Here is a 20,373-nt window from a genome sequence, read left to right on the forward strand (position 1 = left end):
CATGACCCTCCCATCTATATCACATCTCCTAAAAGGTGTAAAATGCTCTATACAAAATAGAAAATTTATACACTACGGTATAACAGTTGTTTAGCTAGTCACATCATATTATATTTTCCACAAATATAATACTCTATTCAGTTTATTTCGTCTAGATATCACTTTTTTCTGTGATTCTCTTAAGTTGTTCTCTATTTTATAGTTGTATTCAGTTTTCTAAGCAATAAGACTACAGAATAGTTCTAGATTTTAAAGGAATTCAGTGCAGGAAAACAGTTTTGGACAAAAACACTGAAAACAACTCGGGATCCGATGGTCGTTACACCGCCATTTAACTCAGAATGTTATCCATAGGGGATATACAAGTTTACATCCTTTACATTGTATTTCTCCCTCCCCCTTTTTTTGCTTGTGTTAGATGACAGTCGTAATATTTCCTTATAGTGCCCCATGTAATATTATAACATTTTGGGTCCCATAGATCTGGTACTAACTTTTCTTGAGCACTGGCAGACCAATACTTCTCTTTAAATTTCATTTGAAAGTCTCCCCAAGAAGAAAAATTCTCAATATTTACTGTTATCCATTCCAAGGCTTCCCCTAGAAGGTCCCCCCACAGCAAATTCGATCTTCTTGGAATCTCCCCAAGTTTTTGGTAAAGTTTGGTTAAATAGTTTTAAGAAATGTGTTGGATGTACCTCTCCATCCGGCTTAAATTTAGGAAATTGTCTAGATAACCCTGAATTGGCTTCCCATTGCAAATCAGTCACTGCTTCAGTAGTTAATTCAACATTAGGTGAAGTTACCCTTTTTTCTATTTTATCTTGGATAAGCTTAATTTCTTTCCACAGGTCATCCATACCCTTCCCGGTATCATTGAGTTCAGTAGAAGGAATACGAGGGCTATGCCAAAAGTTTTTAGCAGCCTGTAAACCGTAAGGTGGAGGACAATAGGGTTGTTTTCATTCGAAAGAGTGATGTTTTTCGACCTTGGGATGTGCAGCCCCGGCTAGTGGTGATCCCCCCCACACTGAGGTAAGAAAGCACAAGCAGTGCTTAGTCAAAGACAGTGCAGGATGGAGCTGTCACGCCACGACTTTCACGCCATGATTTTTTATGATTATAAAAAGGGTTTATCTGCCAAAGAGTGCTATGTGTTTTTGGTGAATCTTCCCCTTCTAAGGCCACAGTTGGAAATTGGTTTCGCGAGTTTTCGAGGGGTTGGCAGTTAATTGAAGATGAACCTTGACCCGGTCAGCCAGCAACAGCTGTGACTCCTGAAAACATTGATGCTGTGAGGACAATGATCAAAGAAGATCCATATCTTACATTTTGCGACATTGAGGGGACCCTAAATATTGGATCAGCAGCAGAACAGACCATCGTTCATAGTCACTTAGGCCTTACTAAGAGATGTTCCCGTTGGGTGCCACATTCCCTTACAGAAAATCAAAAGGAGATGAGAGTGGACTGATGTTGTTTCATGCTCGAAAAATTCAATTGAGGTAAGTCCCAAGACACCTATAATATCGTCACAGGTGATGAAACGTGGGTCTGCCATTATGACCCTGAAACGAAGAGACAGTCTTCTGTGTGGTGCTTTCCAGGTGAGGAACCACCCATAAAAGTTCGACATAGTCGGAGCTCTGGAAAAAAGATGGTGGCAACTTTTTTCACAAAGATCGAGTATCTCACCTCTGTGACCTTGGACACACGTTGTACAGTCATCGCCACATGGAAGTCGCAGCATCCATAGTCCAAGAGTGGGCACCTTCTGCTGCATCAGGACAATGCATCTGTGCACAGGGCTGCCAGAACGATGGACTTTCTGGAGAAGGAAAAAGTACCCCATCCCCCCTATTCACCTGTCCTAGCCCCCTGTGACTTCTTTCTGTTCCCTAAGACTAAGGAAAAAATTCGAGGGCAGCGGTTTTCATCAGATAAAGAGGCCATTGCAGCATACGAGAGAGCAGTAAGTGACATCCCAAAAGAAGCTTGGACTGGCACAATTTCTAAGTGGTTTCAGAGAATGGAAAAATGTATATATGCTAATGGAGAGTATTTTGAAAAGTTGTAAACGTTTTTTTGCAAATAATTTTTTTTCCCACACATTCTGCTAAAAACTTTTGGCAATGTCCTCGTAGGTGATACGTTTCCGGATGTTATTCTCTCTGTAACCTTTCGATCTACAATTTCTCCGAATTGTTCCTCCAAACTAATTACATTTATAATATTAGAGTAAGCTATTTTCTCTTTGAAATTTCTTTCTACATTATCTGCCCTTTTTTAGTTTCTTTCTACTTATGAAATAAGTAGACATACAAACTTTACTTTTCGTCAATTAACAACGTATTTGATTTTCATACACAACAAAAGTCTCACTTTCCACATAAATATGTAAGTCTCTCGTACAGCCGAACGTCAGAAACCAGTTGAGTTACAGTTAAAAGAAAGTTGGTGTAGATACCATAACTTTTCTTAACAGGAATCAGAAAATAAATCTTGCCTATAGCAAGGTTACGTCAAGAGTTTTTTAAGAGTTCTGTTTCAACTGCCCCTGTTTTAATAACAATAGACAATGACACAATAAGCACAGAGCTGCATATAAACTCCATGGTTCTTCCTTACACACTTACTAAAACATCTATGGATTGCCCTACAGATACTTGTCGATGCTGTTTATCCGCCGCATCTTCTTTCTTCCGGTGACTGACTTTAAACCTGCACAATTACTAACAAAGAGATAGAGGGGCTGGCCAGTACTTACCTCAGCTCAGTACAGCCGATAGAAACACAAAAAACAACCGAAAATTTAAGTTCCTAGCTTTCGGAATAAATGTTCCTTCATCAGGGAGGAGAGAGGGGAAAGAAAGGGAAGAAGGGAAAGCAGATTTTGTTACTCACAACCCAGGTTATGAAGCAACAGGGAAAGGAAAACAGGGAGGGTAGCTAGGATGGAGGCATGGTTGTCAGAGGGAAGCCAAAGATATTCTACTGTAGGTACTGTGCCAGCTTCAAACCAAAGAGGATGCATACAGAAGTAAAGAGGTATATAGTATAAAGATGTAGGATGAAAAGATGCATGAATGGCTAAACAGGAAAGGGAAAGAGGAGAAGACAGAAAAGTAAATGGGAGTGAGGTTGTTTAACGTAGGTTCAGTCCAGGGGGATGGCGGGATGAAAGGATGTGCTGGAGTGCAAGCTCCCATCTCCGCAGTTCAGAGGGACTGGTGGGAGAAGCCAAATGGCACATACGGTGTAGCAGGTTCCTAGGACCCTAGAATTAAGCTGGAGGGCATGCTCTGCTACTGGGTATTGGACATCTCCTATTTGGACAGTTCGTCTGTGTCCGTTCATGCGCTCAGCCAGTTTAGTTGTTGTCATACCAATGTAAAAGGCTGTGCAGTGCAGGCATGTCAGCTGATAAATGACATGTGTAGTTTTGCAAGTGGCCCTGCCTCGAATTGTGTATGTTTTACCAGTAGCGGGGCTGGAGTAGGTGGTTGTGGGGGGATGCATGGGGCAGGTTTTGCAGCGGGGTCGGTTACAGGGGTAGGAACTGCTGGGTAGAGAAGGTAGTCTGGGAATATTGTAAGGTTTAACAAGGATGTTACGGAGGTTAGGGGGACGACGAAAGGCAACTCTGGGTGGTGTGGGGAGAATTTTGTCAAGGGATGATCTCATTTCAGGGGTTGACTTGAGAAAGTCATATCCCTGGCGGAGTAATTTATTGATGTATTCGAGGCCAGGATAATATTGGGTGACAAGGGGGATGCTTCTGTGTGGTCTGAGGGTAGGAATATTGTTGTTGGACGGGGAGGAATGTATTGCTCGGGAGATCTGTTTGTGGACAGGGGCTGCAGGATAGTTGCGGGAGAGGAAAGCACTGGTCAAGTTATTGGTGTAATTGTTGAGGGATTCGTCACAGTCATAGTGACTACTATACACCTCTATACACCTCTTTGCTTTTGTATGCATCCTCTTTGGTTTGAAGCTGGCACAGTACCTACAGTAGAATATCTTTGGCTTCCCTCTGACAACCATGCCTCCATCCTTGCTACCCTCCCTGTTTTCCTTTCCCTGTTGCTTCATGACCTGGGTTGTGAGTAACTAAATCCATTTTCCCTTCTTCCCTTTCTTTCCCCTCTCTCCTCCCTGATGAAGCGACATTTATTCCAAAAGCTAGGAACTTAAATTTTCGGTTGTTTTTTGTGTTTCTATCGGCTGTACTGAGCTGAGGTAAGTACTGGCCAGCCCCTCTATCTCTTTGTTAGTGATTGTTTCACATCTTTATATGAGATTTTCCATTAATTAGTTTAAACCTGCACAAACAAACATGTGACGTGCAGTAGGTAGGACTCTACTATCCCACACTCATATCCAGAATATCGTGTGTTTGAGGCGGTAGGAGACTAAGTGGTTGTAGAATGTACACAAAAGTTCTCAAATCACTACACAGCCCTACAGGATTCATGTCATCAGTTCCTTCCAGCACTACTTCAGACATTAGTCAAGTCCATGCCATGTTGTGTTGCGACACTTCTGCCTGCTCGCAGGGGCTCTACATGATATTAGACAGGTGTACCAGTTTATTTGGCTCTTCCGTGTAAGACAGTTAATGTTGTACTTCTTACATTAACAGCTGATGCAAACATTGTAAAAGATTGTTTACATTTTTTTCCTTTCTGTAGTCAGACCTTGACGTGGCATCTCCCCCATCCCATTGTATCCCCGTTTTGATTAATGTCACCATGTGAGCATTTTAATTAGTAAGTAAAATAGTAGGCTATATATAAATACATACTCTTGTTGGGCCAATTCTACGAGGATGTATGTTTCCACTGAGTCTGCAGTGTTTTCAGTGTGTTTGCTGATGCCCTTGTCTTATGATTGGAGTGCTTAAGAGACAGAAATCTGCATTAGGATGTCCAAATTGAGATTCCCTGTAAAGTCCCACCATTGTGTATAGATAAATTATTTTTCTTGAAGTTGCATTTGAGTTTTTGAAACATTTAATTCTTTTGTTGTGTAGTTGCCAGATACTTGTTGAATAATTTTTCTTTTTTTTTCTTTTTATTCTTTTTTTTTTCTTTTCTGTTTCAAGTGGCAAATGGTAACTTTTTAAATGGCTAGTTTCATTATTTAGGTTTCCATCAATTGTAGATATTAACTGTTAACTGTTGTTTGACTTGATGAGGGCTAGGTGGTACGCCATTCAAAACCTACATGAAGGGGTATCTGTGGAGTAGAAGGAGGAAGGACTAGTTTTGTATGTAAAATAGCTTAGTAAATGTGTACATCAATTAAACCAATATTGGACAGATTTATAATGTTTTCTGTGTGTTAGAGCTATTGAAATGTAATATATGAACAGAATAACTGAGCAACTCAAATTAATGGGAAGAGAATCATTAAGTGTAGCCAAATTATGAGAAAGAAAGATGCTACTCACCATATTGCAGAGATGCTGAGTTGCAGATAGGCACAACAAGCGACTCTCAAAATTATAACTTTTGGCCATTAAGGTCTTCATCAACAATAGACAGACATAAGTGCGCACATGCAGAAACAAACAAGCAATCACACACACACAAATGCAACTTACACACACAACTGCAGTCTCAGGCTACTAGAACCAAACTGTGAGCTGCAGCACCAGTGTGTGATGGGAGTGGAAACTGGATTGGGGTAAGGAAGCTGGAGCAGGGAGAGGAAGGGATATTATGGTGGAGGTGGTGGGCAGTGAAATGTTGCAGGTTAGACTGAGTGTAGGGGAGAGGTGGGGAGGGGAAGTAGTGGAAAAGGAGAGAAATAAAAAGTAAAAAGACCGAATGTGGTGGTGTAATGACGGCTGTGTAGTGCTGGAATGGGAAGAGGGAAGGGCCTGGATGGGTGAGGACAGTGACTAACGAAGGTTCGTTAACCCACTCAGACGCTACTCCCAAAGATTCGTTAACCCCACTCAGTCACCACTCCCATCATGCACTGTTGCTGTTGCTCGCACTGTGGTTTCAGTTGCCTGAGATTGCAGTCATGTATGTGGATTGCATTTGAGCGAGTGAGTGTGTGTGTGTGTGTGTGTGTGTGTGTGTGTGTGTGTGTGTGTGTGTGTGTGTGTGTGTTGCTGATGAAGTGTCTTTTTGTTGTGTCTATCTGCAACTCAGCATCTACACTAAATGGTGTGTAGCAACTTTCCTTCTCGTAATATTGTTACATCCCATCCTGGATTTTCCATTGTCTGATTTAATTACAGCCTTGTGTACCATACAGTTAGCCCTCCATTTTTTGCTGCCTGCTGCCACTGATACTAATGTAATTTGATTATTTTGTTTTCCTTTGCAGGTTGCTATAAAAACTATTAAAAAGGCGAAGATAGAGACAGAAGCAGACTTGGTAAGGATACGAAGAGAAATTCAGATTATGTCATCTGTGCAGCATCCAAACATCATTCACATATATGAAGGTAATGCACAATTCACTTGCAGTAAGTGTGTTACGTAGTGCAGGTGTTACTGCCATTTTAACAGCTTCAATAATGGGCAGAATAAATGGAACCAGATGGAATCTTATGATCAAACTGAATGGGTCAGTAAGATGTAAAAGGTGACACCTTATAAATTGCTATCTTTTGTATTCATCTTGTATGGTTCTTGTTAACTGCTTTCATGTCCTTTTATTCAGAGTTTATTTTAACTGTATCACTTAGGTTGTTTCATGCATTATAAAAAAAACAAATGTCTGGCATAGAGTGAGAAACAACCAGGAATGTTGGCTTCAGTTTCAATGTATGCTCCAGTCTAAGCCTTGGATGCTGACGTTGACAAATCAGGCTTAGCTGAACTAAATGAATTAACAGTGCCCTTAAAAAGAAGTCCAAGAAAATTCTTCTGACTTTTAGTACCTCATTCTGACATTTCAGTAGGATCTGGTTGCACAGCTGTACACAAACTTAAATTAAAGCCTTACTAAGTAATGATAGTGAAGCGAGAAACAAACAAAGATAGTCTTGCTGAATGTCAGTATTGCCAGTGGCTGTTGCAGTCTCTGCATGAACTGATATGGGTATATACTATCATCAAAACCATCTCATACTACTGTCAAACACATTTTTCTTGTATATGTGCTTGAATTGTACTGTATCAAATAACCATGGGTCTCTTTGTTATGTCAAATAACCATGGGTCTCTTTGTTAGTTGTCTGAAAATGGTTAAAGTACATTGTTCATAAGTAATGGTTTGACAGAAAAAGATGGGTACCTTAGTGCATATTGCACTGCTTACACACACCACACTCTTGCTTTCACATTATGCAGAGGTTCTTGATGTAACCAACTATTTTCAGAACATCAGTGGTTCATGTATCCTAATAAATGCAGTAATACTTCATCAGAAGAAAGTGTGTTTCGTGATTAACCTCTTCAAGAGGCGCACGCTGCAATCGCCAGCTGCAGTATGGATGTCAGACAGCAGCATCTGAATTTGTCAATTGATGCAGTGTCATTAATTAGTAAGGTCTCGGGGGGTTGCACAGCTCTGCTAGTCAGATGCTGCAGACTCACTAGTATTAAGTGCTGCGTTCCCCAGCAATTTTTTCAGACTCTTTCCAGGTCCATTTGTATCTTTCCTATTCTAGGTGAACTCAGTTTACCACCTGCTGAAATCCAAGGAATGGTCTGGAGTGAATGCAGCAATCTACCTTCCTGGTGCTGTCAGCTGCAGCACTTGCATCATACATGAAACACACTATACTATTTATCAAGAACGGAGAGATATTTTTTTTATTTTTGAAGTAAATATTAAAAATAATTTTGTTTTCGCTCAAACTGTTGTTATCAAGATTCGATCAAATGTCATGGAATGGGAAGGGGCAGGAGGGGAGGGTGAGGGGGGGGGGGGGATGGGGCTGGCATGACTGGTCTGGGGCCATCTACAGCAAATCATCATGTGCTAGCAGAAGGGACCAACAATGAGCAAACAGACAAATGGAGATCGCACTATAGGTAAACATAGTCCCAGTGAGTAATCTGGATAGATAAAACCTAAGGTATAGCAAAAATGGAGACCAAGAACGAATAGTACATTGTGACAATGAGATGATGATAAAGCAAATATGCCATTGAGTCCCATGTGACAGCTCTGGGGACTGTAACTGATCCTCCTAGCCTAGGTCTAGTTACATGCACTAAGGCAGGGTTTCAATGTCACAGAGCCATTATTCAAGAATCTCCCCCTGAAATTGGCATCTGCATGGAAGCACCATGAACAACATTTTGGAATGGGAAATGGTGGTATGGTCATTGTACTGGCACTTAATCATGTTGACTGGTGAGAGGAACTGGGAATGTCCATCCTTATGCTGCATCATGGCGATGTGGGTATCATGGTCAGAATGCTGAGTGGAGATATTCATCCCCATGTCTGAGTCAAATTGCCTCGTAGGGGACACCACCTTACTGTAGCATCTTCAGTGCTGGGTGAGAGAGTTTGCGTGCATGAGTGACACTGAGGTGGCATAACTATTAATAGGGCCACTTAACTCAGACAGGCTTCAGCAGAGAGGCCTTATGAAGAGTTTCTCACAACTTAGGAAAGAGAGCTCCACCAGCAGTGGTTGGTATGGGCACAGTGACCCTGAGTTTCCCAGGCTGGTGACATGCCAGCACTGCCAGACCACTTCTACCATAAATTTGGGGAACACTATAAGGGCCATCGTTAGGTGCAGAGGTGTAACATTGTGAGTTTTTGAGAACGTGGGTCTTTTCTACCACTGGCTTGGATATGAGGAAATTACACGCCTCCATAAAAAATTTCAACGCCAAGGTGTGTTACATGCTGATGGCATGAGTGAATGGCTGTCGAGGCAATACAGAGGGCACCTGCTGCCCCTAGTTGTATAAGCCCCACTAAAGCATATTGAGGTCTGCCTGGGGTCAACATTTTTTTCCCTAGTGGCTCATGCGATCACTAAGAAGTGAGCTCAATTTACAAAAGGAAGCTGTGTTTTTCCCAGGGAGCTCCACTGGCAAGGTTGGTAGACTAGTGTGTCATTAGACTTTCATTACAATCTTGTGAGCAGAGGGAACTTTGATGCATAGCACCCTTAACTTCTGTAAAGATGTGGTTAACTGCTCTAGTATAATGGCAATGGAAACTGAGGAATAATATGAAGAACGGAAAGACATGGGTGTTACAGATACTGCAAAACTATATGAGCAGAGTCAATGGCACCTGAAAAGAACGACGACATTTACTCTAGCCTCTAATACTCCAGAATTATATGAACGTATTTTTGTAGGCTATATCCATCTTAAGGTTTGACCATTTTGTTTCCAACAGTATGTGATGTTTCAAATGTCAAAGACTTGGTCATACCACTATAGCTTGTAATGGGAGGGGAACATATGGAAATAGCAGAGACTCAGCTCAAGAATCGGATGACTATTCTACACTTGTCCCTAAATGAAAAAACTTCTTTGAGGATCACCAAGTATTGAGTGGGAAGTGAAGGTTTGTAACAAGGAAAGGAACCTTGCCCGCATATCACCTCACACTATCAGAGGCCCACTAAGCCATCCTCTAGACTCCTCCCTTAAGTAAAGAAAAACGTCACACAGAAAGTTCTTCGAAATCAAAATAAGGGGCAGCAACCATTGGATCAGTGAGAACTCTTCTTTTTTGATGGTGATTTTATGGCCAAGAGTACAGGCATTCACATGGAGGAAATGGAAAGCTGAGCATTGTCTAATATTATCCCTGACCCCTCAGATAAATCACCACCACTGAGGGAGAAGGATGACGACAACCCTTACTAATCAGTGGCTCCCATAGAGACCTATGTTTGCAGTGGAACTTAAATGGATGTTAATCACATTTAGAAGAATTATATCTCCTAGCCCAGGAGAGAGCATTCTGCATATGCTGACACGAAATACATTTTAAAGTCACTGACACACCGGTGTTACAGGGCTACCACTCCTGCAGAAAGGATAGTGTTACTGGAGACAGGGCTAAGGGTAGGGTGATTTCTTTCATTGATGATAGATGTCACTGCTCTCCTGTCCCTCGTACCATGGACATACAGGTTATTTCAGTGCAAGTTCCCTCACCAGTTAATATCACAATGTGTTCTTTATATCTTCTACCTCATGACCTGTTGAAAGCAAGTGCACAAACACAGCTCCTTCAGGCAGTCCACCGCCCATTCTTCCACTTCGGTGATATAGGACTCAGCTGTCACTTGTGACACGCTTCTCTGCAGCTACAGGGCATCTTTAGCTATTGACCCTTATTTTGACTCCCCAGCAATTGCAGGCTAACTCCAGTGGAAAATGACCACGTATATTCATTCCAGTGGCCATTTTCTGGTGTGGATCCAGCTGCTGACTTACGTGGTAGTTGACAGGAGACTGCGAAGACAGATGCTTCAGAGGGCAGATTAGTCAGTGATACAGCTCAACAGGGCATTTTCGAACAACAGGAATGTGCTCAGGAGGTGGAGGACCATATCACCTGTTTAATGCCACGAGCTGCTGTCATTTCCATTCCCTGTCTGGCATCACATCAGATGATGATCTGTTCTTTGGTTGAATGAAGAATGTCACTCGACCATTGGAACCAGGTGCTGAGCTTCGTAGCAAAAACCTTTGTGCCTACAGGTCTGCGAGAGCACATGCGAGGCAAGTGATAAATGAATGGCTGAGGAGCTCCCGGAAGGAATTCACAACTTCCATTTATTTGTCCAATTCCACTACACAACTTTGGGACTCAGTAAGGCAGACTTCAGGCGAGGGCTGTACACCTACCCCCGAACTTCTTGATAAATAAAATCTTGGTGGCTTACATTTTAGCAGAACACTTTTTTACCGTAAATGTGTCATCCAGACAAATTCCTCTGATTTTCAGATGTTCCATGGGACTGTGGAGATGAGAAGGCTTCACTTCTTTCTCATGTAAAGAGGAGGTCTACAATCTTCAATTCTCCATGTCGGAAATGGAATCAGCTTTGCCTGCAACCATAGACATTGCTCTAGGGGTGAATCAGATTCATTATGCTCTATATTCTGTGCCCTGGCATCAAGGACATACTCTTAGCTTGTTTCAGTCAGATCTGGCTTGATGGACAGTATCCCATCACTAGGAAAGAAGCAATATTAATTCTGTTAATGAAAGACAGGGAAGGATCATGCCAGCCATAATGGTTACTGAAGTCTACCGTATGTACTCGAATTTAAGCCCCACTCAAATCTAAGCTGCACCTGAAAAATGAGACTCGAAATCGAGGAAAAATTTTTTTCCGAATATAAGTCGCACCTGAAATCTGAGACTCGAAATCGAGAAAAAAATTTTTTCCCGAATCTAAGCCGCACCTGAAATCTGAGACTCGAAATTTGAAGGGAGAGAAAAGTTTTAGGCCGCACCTCCAAATCGAAAAAAAAGTTGGTCCATTGTAATATGAGACACCATTTAGGTCAAATGAATGACGATTACAGATACAGTAGTTTGGTTCGAGTCGTAAGCTTAGCAGTTAAGCTTTACCAGGTAGCCGTTGCTATGCATCAGGCGCTCCGTCCTTATTTATACGGGTACCCTTCCTTTTTCACGTGCTTCGTCTGGTTTGAATTGATTGCTTATTTTTCTTTCATATGATAAATGCCGTTCTCTTTGTTATAGGTGTTTACCTCACTCAAAGCTGAAAATGCATTACTGTCCTGTGTCATGCACTGTTTGTCGCATTCTGATAATGAGTGTTTATGACCTGTCGCCGCTCGCGGCATGGTTTGCTTTTGTGCGCGCTACCGCCGCTTACAATTTAAACAAAAGAAAAAAGAGAGGAATTGTCTCATTAGCGAAACAATGGCAAGAGACTGCTATTTGTTGTTACTTACACTGCTGCTTTCTTTGATAATGATCAACAAGAACCAAATCATAGAATGCGTATGATAGAAAATGTTCTGATCGAGAGTTTAGCGAAAACTTTTCTCCGTTTGAAAATCTTTGCAGACGCCTCTTTAGTACGTTACATTCTGCACAGAAATTAGACATCTTAGATTTAAAAATCTAATCAATTGCTGTGCTTCATTTCTGACTGTATCACTATTCGGTATAAGAATAATACGAGTATAAACATGACATGATATGTATATTCTTCCCGTTTGCTGTTGTCTCACTCTAGTTTCGTAGTTTATTAGGCAGACAGGATTTAAATGAGATAGCAGCAAACACGAAAGAATACATGGCAAAATGTTTATATTCGTATTATTATTATTATGGTGAAGAGAATACTGCATGTGATTCACAATTCATAAAAGTTCCTATTAGCAACCACATCTTCTCACAGGTACGAAAAAATTCAGAATGCAGAGTTGACCATATTGACAAACATCCCAAACAGTCTTGCCAGTCAGATTTTCGTAGTACATTGAAATGCTGCTACATTCGAAGATGAACAATACAGAATTTGTATTTACTTCATTGGATAATGTATGAAAATGCAGTAGTCGAAACTCAGGGCAGAGAATAAAAAGCTCGTCTTCCAACTTTTTTTAAATTTATTTACTGATGCAGAGGTTTTGGTGTCATTATTTACCGTTGTGCTTGTGAAGCGCTACATAGATTCGACGACAGACGTTAGTTGTGGCGGCACCTACCAACATTTTTTCAGAACTTCCGCCTTGCACTCGATTCTTAGCTGCAGGCAGATTTTTGGATTACAAAAACCGGAAAAGAAGTGCGGCTTAGATTCGAGTAAATATGGTAGTTCTTACCAGCTGTGGGGTAAGACTCTTGGGCTCATGGTCAGGCACCACCTCATCAGGCTCCTCAAATCTCATAGTCAACTGTACCCCTCCCCATGCTGTTTCAGATTCTGCTGTTACATCCTTGACAACTTAGCTCTACTTGAGATACATGTGTTTTTTTCTTTTTATCTTGAAAAAGCATATGACGCTAGTAGGAGGCACAATACCCTTCAGAATCCTCACAAATGTGGTCTACTTGGTCTCAATCTTTCCTCAAGGACAGGCATGTTTTGTATCATGTAGATGATTCCTTTCGTGACCACTTTATTTAGGAGAATGGGGTCCCTCAAGGCAGTATATCCAGTGTCACATTGTTCACAACCACTACCAATAGCATCTCCTTTGCAGTTAAAGATTCTTTGTTTGTGGATGACTTTGCGATCTTCTGCTCTTCCTCTGAAATACAGTGTCTTGGACCAATAAAACTGGTTATAGATAACCATGATTATCTCAGTTTTCACCCACTGGAGCTCAAAAGAAGGGACACTATATTATACATTTTAAGGAAAATGTGCACTTTTTGGATCCAATATTTGACTCAAAATTAACCTGGCTTCCTTGCCTCAAAGACCTGTGAACAAAGGGCTTTCAAATCATTAAGTATTTTGAAATGCCTTAGCGAACATACATGGGGAGCTTACAAGTTACATCTGCTGCTGTTTGATTGGACATTTGTCAGATCATGTGTAGATTATGGCAGCATGGTTTATGGTATTGTCTTGAGCCTTCTGGACCAGCTCAGTTCAGAATGTATGTGCAGAAACTTGAAGGCACTAAAATCCTCAACATTGCCTCAGACATTGGTGTTTGGTTTGGCATTCTATCTCCACTTTGGGTGACTTTTTAGGAATTGGTCCCATGTGACCAAGCCATTTGGGCCATGCTACTGACTGTTTCATGGATTTGAACAGATCAGACCTTTGGATACCTGTGCAATAATGGAACAAATTGCCACCCCAGTGTCTTCAGAGGTCCAAAGTAATTTTAAGCCTGGCTAAGTGCAAGAAAATTGGTACTCCAGATTATGTTTTTACAACTCTGTGTTCTTCAATTTTAAGTACGTATCACAGTCCTGTTGTTGTTTATACAGATGAATCCCAACAAGGGAATACACTCAGTTATTCATCTGTTTTCCCTGATATAGTTTTCCAAGTGCACATTCCTGAACAGTTTACAAATTGTGTTGCGGAGAAATATGGCATTATGGTGGCCGTAGAGTGGATTCAGAAGCATCACTAGTACAAAATTTCTGTGACTAGCTCAATCTGCTACAAATGGTCCATTTATTTTTTTATTGTTGTGTGGGACCACATTATGGAGAAGTCTCCATGGTCATGGAACGAGTCAATACATGAAATTATTACACGATTGTAGAAACAGATAAAATGAAATATAAGAAACATATTCAGTTGTAGATTGTACAAACAGATAAAATGAAATATAAGAAACATATTCAGGCGACAAGTCGTTACTTTAAATAAAGAAAATCAAGAATGTAACACTGGAATTTGCTTAATTTTTTAGCTCTTCCAGGAACTCCTCGACAGAATAGAAGGAGTGAGCCATGAGGAAACTCTTCAGTTTAGGCTTAAAAGTGTTTGGGCTACTGCTAAGATTTTAGAGTTCTTGTGGTAGCTTATTGAAAATGGATGCAGCAGAATACTGCACTCCTTTCTGCACAAGAGTCAAGGAAGTGCATTCCACATGCAGATTTGATTTCTGACTAGTATTAACTGAGTGAAAGCTGCTAACTCTTGGGAATAAGATAATATTGCTAACAACAAATGGCATTAAAGAAAATATATACTGTGAGGGCAATGTCAAAATACCCAGACTATTGAATAGGGGTTGACAAGAGGTTTTCGAACTTACACCACACATAGCTCGAATAGCCCGTTTTTGAGCCAAAAATACCCTTTTTGAATCAGAAGAATTACCTCAAAAAATAATACCATATGACATAAGCGTATGAAAATATGCGAAGTAGACTACTTTTCGTGTTGAAATGTCACTTATTTCAGATACTTTTCTAATGGTAAATAAAGCGGCATTTAGTTTCTGAACAAGATCCTGAACATGGGCTTTCCACAACAGCTTACTATCTACCCGAACTCCTAGGAACTTGAACTGTTCTGTCTCGCTTATAATATGCCCATTCTGTCTGATTAAAATATCAGTTCTTGTTGAATTGTGAGTTAGAAACTGTAAAAACTGAGTCTTACTGTGATTTAGCATCAAATCATTTTCCACAAGCCATGAACTTACGTCATGAACTACATTATTTGATAATGTTTCAATATTACACACAAGATCCTTCACTACCAAGCTGGTGTCATCAGCAAACAGAAATATTTTTGAATCGCCTGTAATACGGAAAGGCTTTATATAAATAAGAAACAGCAGTGGCCCCAGCACCGACCCTTGGGGAATGCCCCACTTAACAATGCCCCATTGGGAGTGAACATCACTACCACTCTCAATATTGCGGAGAATTACCTTCTGCTTTCTGTTCTTGAAGTAAGAGGCTAACCAATTGTAAGCTACACCCCTTTCTCCATAATGGTCCAACTTCTGCAGTAATATTTTGTGGTCAACACAGTCAAAAGCCTTCGTTAAATCAAAGAAAACACCTAACGTTCGCAACCTTTTACTTAATCCATCCAAAACCTAACAGAGAAAAGAGTATATAGCATTTTCAGTTGTTAAGCCACTTCTAAAATCAAACTGTACATTTGACAGCAAATTATGCGAATTTAAATGCTCCAGTAACCTAGTATATACTACCTTCTCGATAACTTTAGCAAACACCGATGGCATAGAAATAGGTCTATAATTGTCAATATTATCCCTGTCTCCCTTTTTATAAAGTGGCTTCACTACCAAGTACTTTAATCGGTCAGGAAACCCTTCCACTCCTAAAGGAAAAGTTACAGATATGGCTAAGTACTGGGCTAACATACATGGAACAATACTTCAGTGTTCTGCTAGATACCCCATCATATCCATGAGAGTTCTTGGTCTTTAGTGATTTAATTATTAACTCAATCTCCCTCTTGTCAGTATCATGGAGGAGCATTTCATGTAACAGTCTCGGAACACTTTTTTCTACAAGTGCTATATGATTCCCTGTTGGGACTAGGTTTCTATTTAGTTCACCTGCTATGTTCAGAAAGTGATTATCAAATACTGTACATATATGCGACTTATCAGTAACACGGACATTCCCACTATGCACTGATTCTATAGCCTCGATCTGTCTCTGCAGACCAGCCACTTCCTTTACGACTGACCATATGGTTTTAATTTTATCCTGAGACTTAGCTATTCTATCTGCATACCACATACTTTTTGCCTTCCTAATAACTTTTTTAAGCACCTTACAATACTGTTTGTAATGGGCTACTGCATTTAGATTGCGACTGTTTCTAACGTTTTGATATAATTGCCACTTTGTTCTACAAGATATTCTTATCCCTCTAGTCAGCCACCCAGGCTGCCTGTTTGTGCTAGTACCCTGTTTTGAACGTTCTAACGGAAAGCAACTTTCAAAGAGCATGAGAAAAGTCTTGAGAAAAGCATTATATTTATCGTCTACTGTATCAGTGCTATAAACATCTTGCCACTCTTGTTCCTTGATGAGGTTTACAAATGTCTCTACAGCAACTGAATCTGCTTTCCTAAACAGCTGATGACTATACTTAACACGTGATGCAGCACAAAAATCTTTTAGAGTTAAAATTTGTGCATCATGATCTGAAAGGCCATTCACCTTTTTGCTAACAGAATGTCCTTCTAGTAATGAGGAATGAACAAAAATATTGTCTATGGTTGTTCTACTGTTCCCTTGCACTCTCGTTGGAAAGAATACGGTTTGCATAAGATTATATGAATTAAGGAGTTCTACCAGCATCCTTTTCTTTGCACAATCACTTATACAATTAATATTGAAGTCACCACATATAACTAACTTTTTGTATTTCCTATAAAGTGAGCCAAAGAACCTCCTCTAGCTTTAGCAAAAATGTTGTGAAATCGGAGTCTGGGGATCTATGAATAACAACAGTAAGAAGTTTAGCTCCACTAAATTTAACCACACCTTCACAACATTCAAACACCTTTTCAGTGCAGTACTTTGAAACTTCAATTGACTCAAATGGGATACTGTTTTTCAGATACATGGCTACTCCCCCACACCACAAAGAGCTCCTAGAAAAGCTGCCAGCCAACCTGTATCCTGGTAAAGGAAGCCTCTGAATTATCTCCTTATTTAAGAAGTGTTCCGATATACCAATAATTTCAGAGTCAAAATCTATAAGCGGTTCACTGACTTTATCTCTAATACCCTGTATATTTTGATGAAATATACTAATTCCCTCTTTAATCGGATACCTAAGCTTTGTCGAAAGTGGTTTCTTTGTTAGAGAGACTTCCCTTAAGCAGGAATACCTATCAGCTGACTTCAATCTAAAAAAGGTACAGCTCTAACACCCACAACTACCGGAATTTTCCCATGAGTGATCCCACCATCCTCACCTATGCTGTCACCTATAAGCTTTGCCAACCTCCCCTTCCCATACCTGTTGAGGTGCAGTCCATGTCTAGTGAAACCTGTCCTGCCGATAGTCTCCACCGACACCACTGAAATGTAACTCATGCCTTCTGTCATCAGCGCACCCCCAAGTCTCATGTTATTACGCCTGACGGCTGTATTAAGATGAGGCCGATCGTGACGCTGAAACAGTTCCACGAAATGCACATTCGTGTTGCCAGTCTGAGTGCTATCTTTTCCAGGTCACCATCTATGTCATACTCCCCATCCCTATCAATACTATTACCAGCCCCACCCACAATCACTACCTGATCCTCTTTAGTAAAATCCCTACATAACCCCCCCCCCCCCCCCCTATGTTAACAGTCACCTGAGCCAATCCTGCATTAGGCTTCACAATGCTGGTGACCTGGTACTCACTCCCCAAAACCTCCTGCAAGTGCTGGCCTACACCTCTACCATGAGAACTACCTAACAGCAGAACCTTCTTCTTTCTCTTAGACTTTGCAACTGTCCTAGCCACCGTAACTGCTGAGGTCTGCTGCATACTTCAGCTACAGCTACTAGAGATTCCTCTCCACTAGAGTCTGACAGTTGGTCATATCTATTACAAACACCAATAGTAAAACTATCTGAAAATCTCCTTCTCCTAGCAGATCTCTTTGCCAACAGCCAGCCCCCATTCCTCAACCCCCTTCTCCCTCCTCATCCTATCTAGCTCCTCCTGTGCGTTTTTCAACTGCACCTGAAGGGCACAGATCTTACGCTCCTGCTCCTCTATCAACTTCCTCTTGCTACATAACCTGCAGTTCCAGGAGAGGATCTCGCCAGAATGCCCACTGGCTTCCCCACTGCATTCCCCCCAGTGAAAATACTTCGAACAAGTCTCACACCGCAATCCACTACACACGAACCTACGGCAAAGCCCACACTTCTCACTCATGGTAAAATTTTACAGTCATTAAAACAATAAAACAACCTTATGTAAGTTCCGCTACTACAACAAGAAGATGCTAAAAACTGACTACAATAATCACAAACTTGCTCTACAAGGGAAGTAACTACTATTATTGACAGTATTAATCAACAACAAATGAGAATATAACAAAATACTAACACAGAAAGAAAATCAAACGTCTAATGACACAGTAATGAAATTGAAAGCAGTTCGCAAAAATTTCTTCTGAAGTTATTTCACCGGAAAACACTAAGAACACCGGTTGAAGACTACTAAAGTTCCTAAATAAACTATTATACACAAACAATTAATTCGTACTTAGCTTTCGATGTGCCGCTACAGCTGCAACTGGTCAGCACGAAATGTAAACACGGTTAAGAGGTTAAGTTGCTCGATACGAAACAGTCACAAATATCAGGTCACAACACAAGAAAGGCAAAGGTGAATGAAGAAAACACTAATAAGTCACTTATATAGTAAATATTATCACAAAAACCATTAAAATATATATCTGTAACCCAAAAATATATAAAAACTTGGAGAGCGATCTCACACGCAGTCACGCGCTTATCAAATGTGCTCATTAAATCTGTAGAGTCAGCTCACCCATGGGACCTTACAGCAGCTCTGACACTGAGTCAAGGAGGTGGTCTTTTGTTGGGTACTGGATGCATTGCAATACAGGGAAGCTACATAGCTGACAAAGCAGCCAAAGAAGCATGTTGGGATGGTGTTGCATATCAATTTGCCATCCCTTGTATACTGTTCTCTTGTTATCTGACAGAAGAATTATGCATCAATGGGAGATTGAATGGTTGGAGGTGGTGGATGAGGAACTGCAGTCACTTAAATAGACCACATAGGTGTGGTGGACTTCATGCCATCCACATGTTACAAAGAGGTGCTGTTTACCAGATTGTGCATAGATACTGTTCTTTAAAGCATGGGTCCTTGCTCTGCCAGGAGAGTCCAACATGGTGGGAAGTTTGCGGGGCATGCCACTTTCGGTTCAGCATATTTGGCAATGTGAGTTTTATATGCTGATATCAGGGCAGTCTTTGGTTTGGCTGGAGATCTTCCCACCACCCTCAGTCCTCAGTTTGGCTGGAGATCTGCCCACCACCGTCACCATCCACACTGACACTGACAACAATGTCTCACAGATTTTGAAATTTTGTGAACCGTCTGGCCTCATGTTTAAAGTGTTGTGGAGGAGAGGTGGAATTTTAATTTTAATGCATTATAAACAACTCTGCCTGTGGCGAAAGCAACCCCCCCCCCCCCCCCCCCCCCCCACACACACACACACACACACACACACACACACACAAGAATGGCATTTGGACACTCTGTAAGGATACAGATGACCATAATGTTTGAGTTGTTAAAGTGAATAGTTAGTGGTCTACTCAGCTGTAATGAGTTCTTCAAATTATAAGTTCTTTTTAATTATTATAAAGTTTTAGCTACTATAACATTACACATATTTAACATTAACCAAAATTTTAATATGACCTGAACTATTAAATATTTTATATTGTATATTTAGTTTATGGTTTACTACGAGGAATGATGTTTAACAGAAAATTTTTGTAAAATTTCTCCCACTCCAGCAGGTCAACTGGTACAGCTAATGCCTGGAGAATATTTGAATTAAAACTGTGTTGTTTGCAACATATTCTTATTAATGACGAATTAGCCTTTGTTTGACATCTTCAGAGGATCTTAAATTTTCGTTGTAGAACGTTTTAAAAGCGATGAAAAAATTTAGCACAGACCCGTTTTATGGTTTTTAAAAATGTTGTAAAAGGAAAACATCTGTACAGATTTGATGCATGCTTCAGTCCAGCATAGAGCCATTTTATGGTTTTGAAAATGTTCTAGAAGGAAAATTTAAGATTATTTGAAGATGCCCCATGAAGGCGAAATATGCCATTAAGAAAATGTTGTGATCAAGACTTCTTTAAATTTAAATATAATTTTTTTGTAATATTCTATTTATACAAAGTATTATGATTAAATGTTATTTCTTGAACCATAAAAAAAATATTTTTTCATTCCTATCTGGA

The 20,373-nt window shown here is 40.5% G+C and overlaps 1 protein-coding gene across 2 annotated transcripts in view; it reads left to right on the forward strand.

The window, feature by feature from the left end:
• LOC126353313 (uncharacterized) overlaps positions 1–20,373 on the forward strand; it is a 373,943-nt gene that overhangs the window by 177,316 nt on the left and 176,254 nt on the right. For both annotated transcript variants that reach the window (XM_050002753.1, XM_050002754.1), the window contains exon 5: positions 6,343–6,463. In XM_050002753.1, the coding sequence (XP_049858710.1) occupies positions 6,343–6,463 (121 nt within the window). The remainder of the gene's footprint in view (positions 1–6,342; positions 6,464–20,373) is intronic.

The sequence above is a fragment of the Schistocerca gregaria genome, chromosome 1 (genome assembly GCF_023897955.1).
Source record: "Schistocerca gregaria isolate iqSchGreg1 chromosome 1, iqSchGreg1.2, whole genome shotgun sequence".
Classification (NCBI taxonomy): Eukaryota; Metazoa; Arthropoda; class Insecta; order Orthoptera; family Acrididae; genus Schistocerca; species Schistocerca gregaria.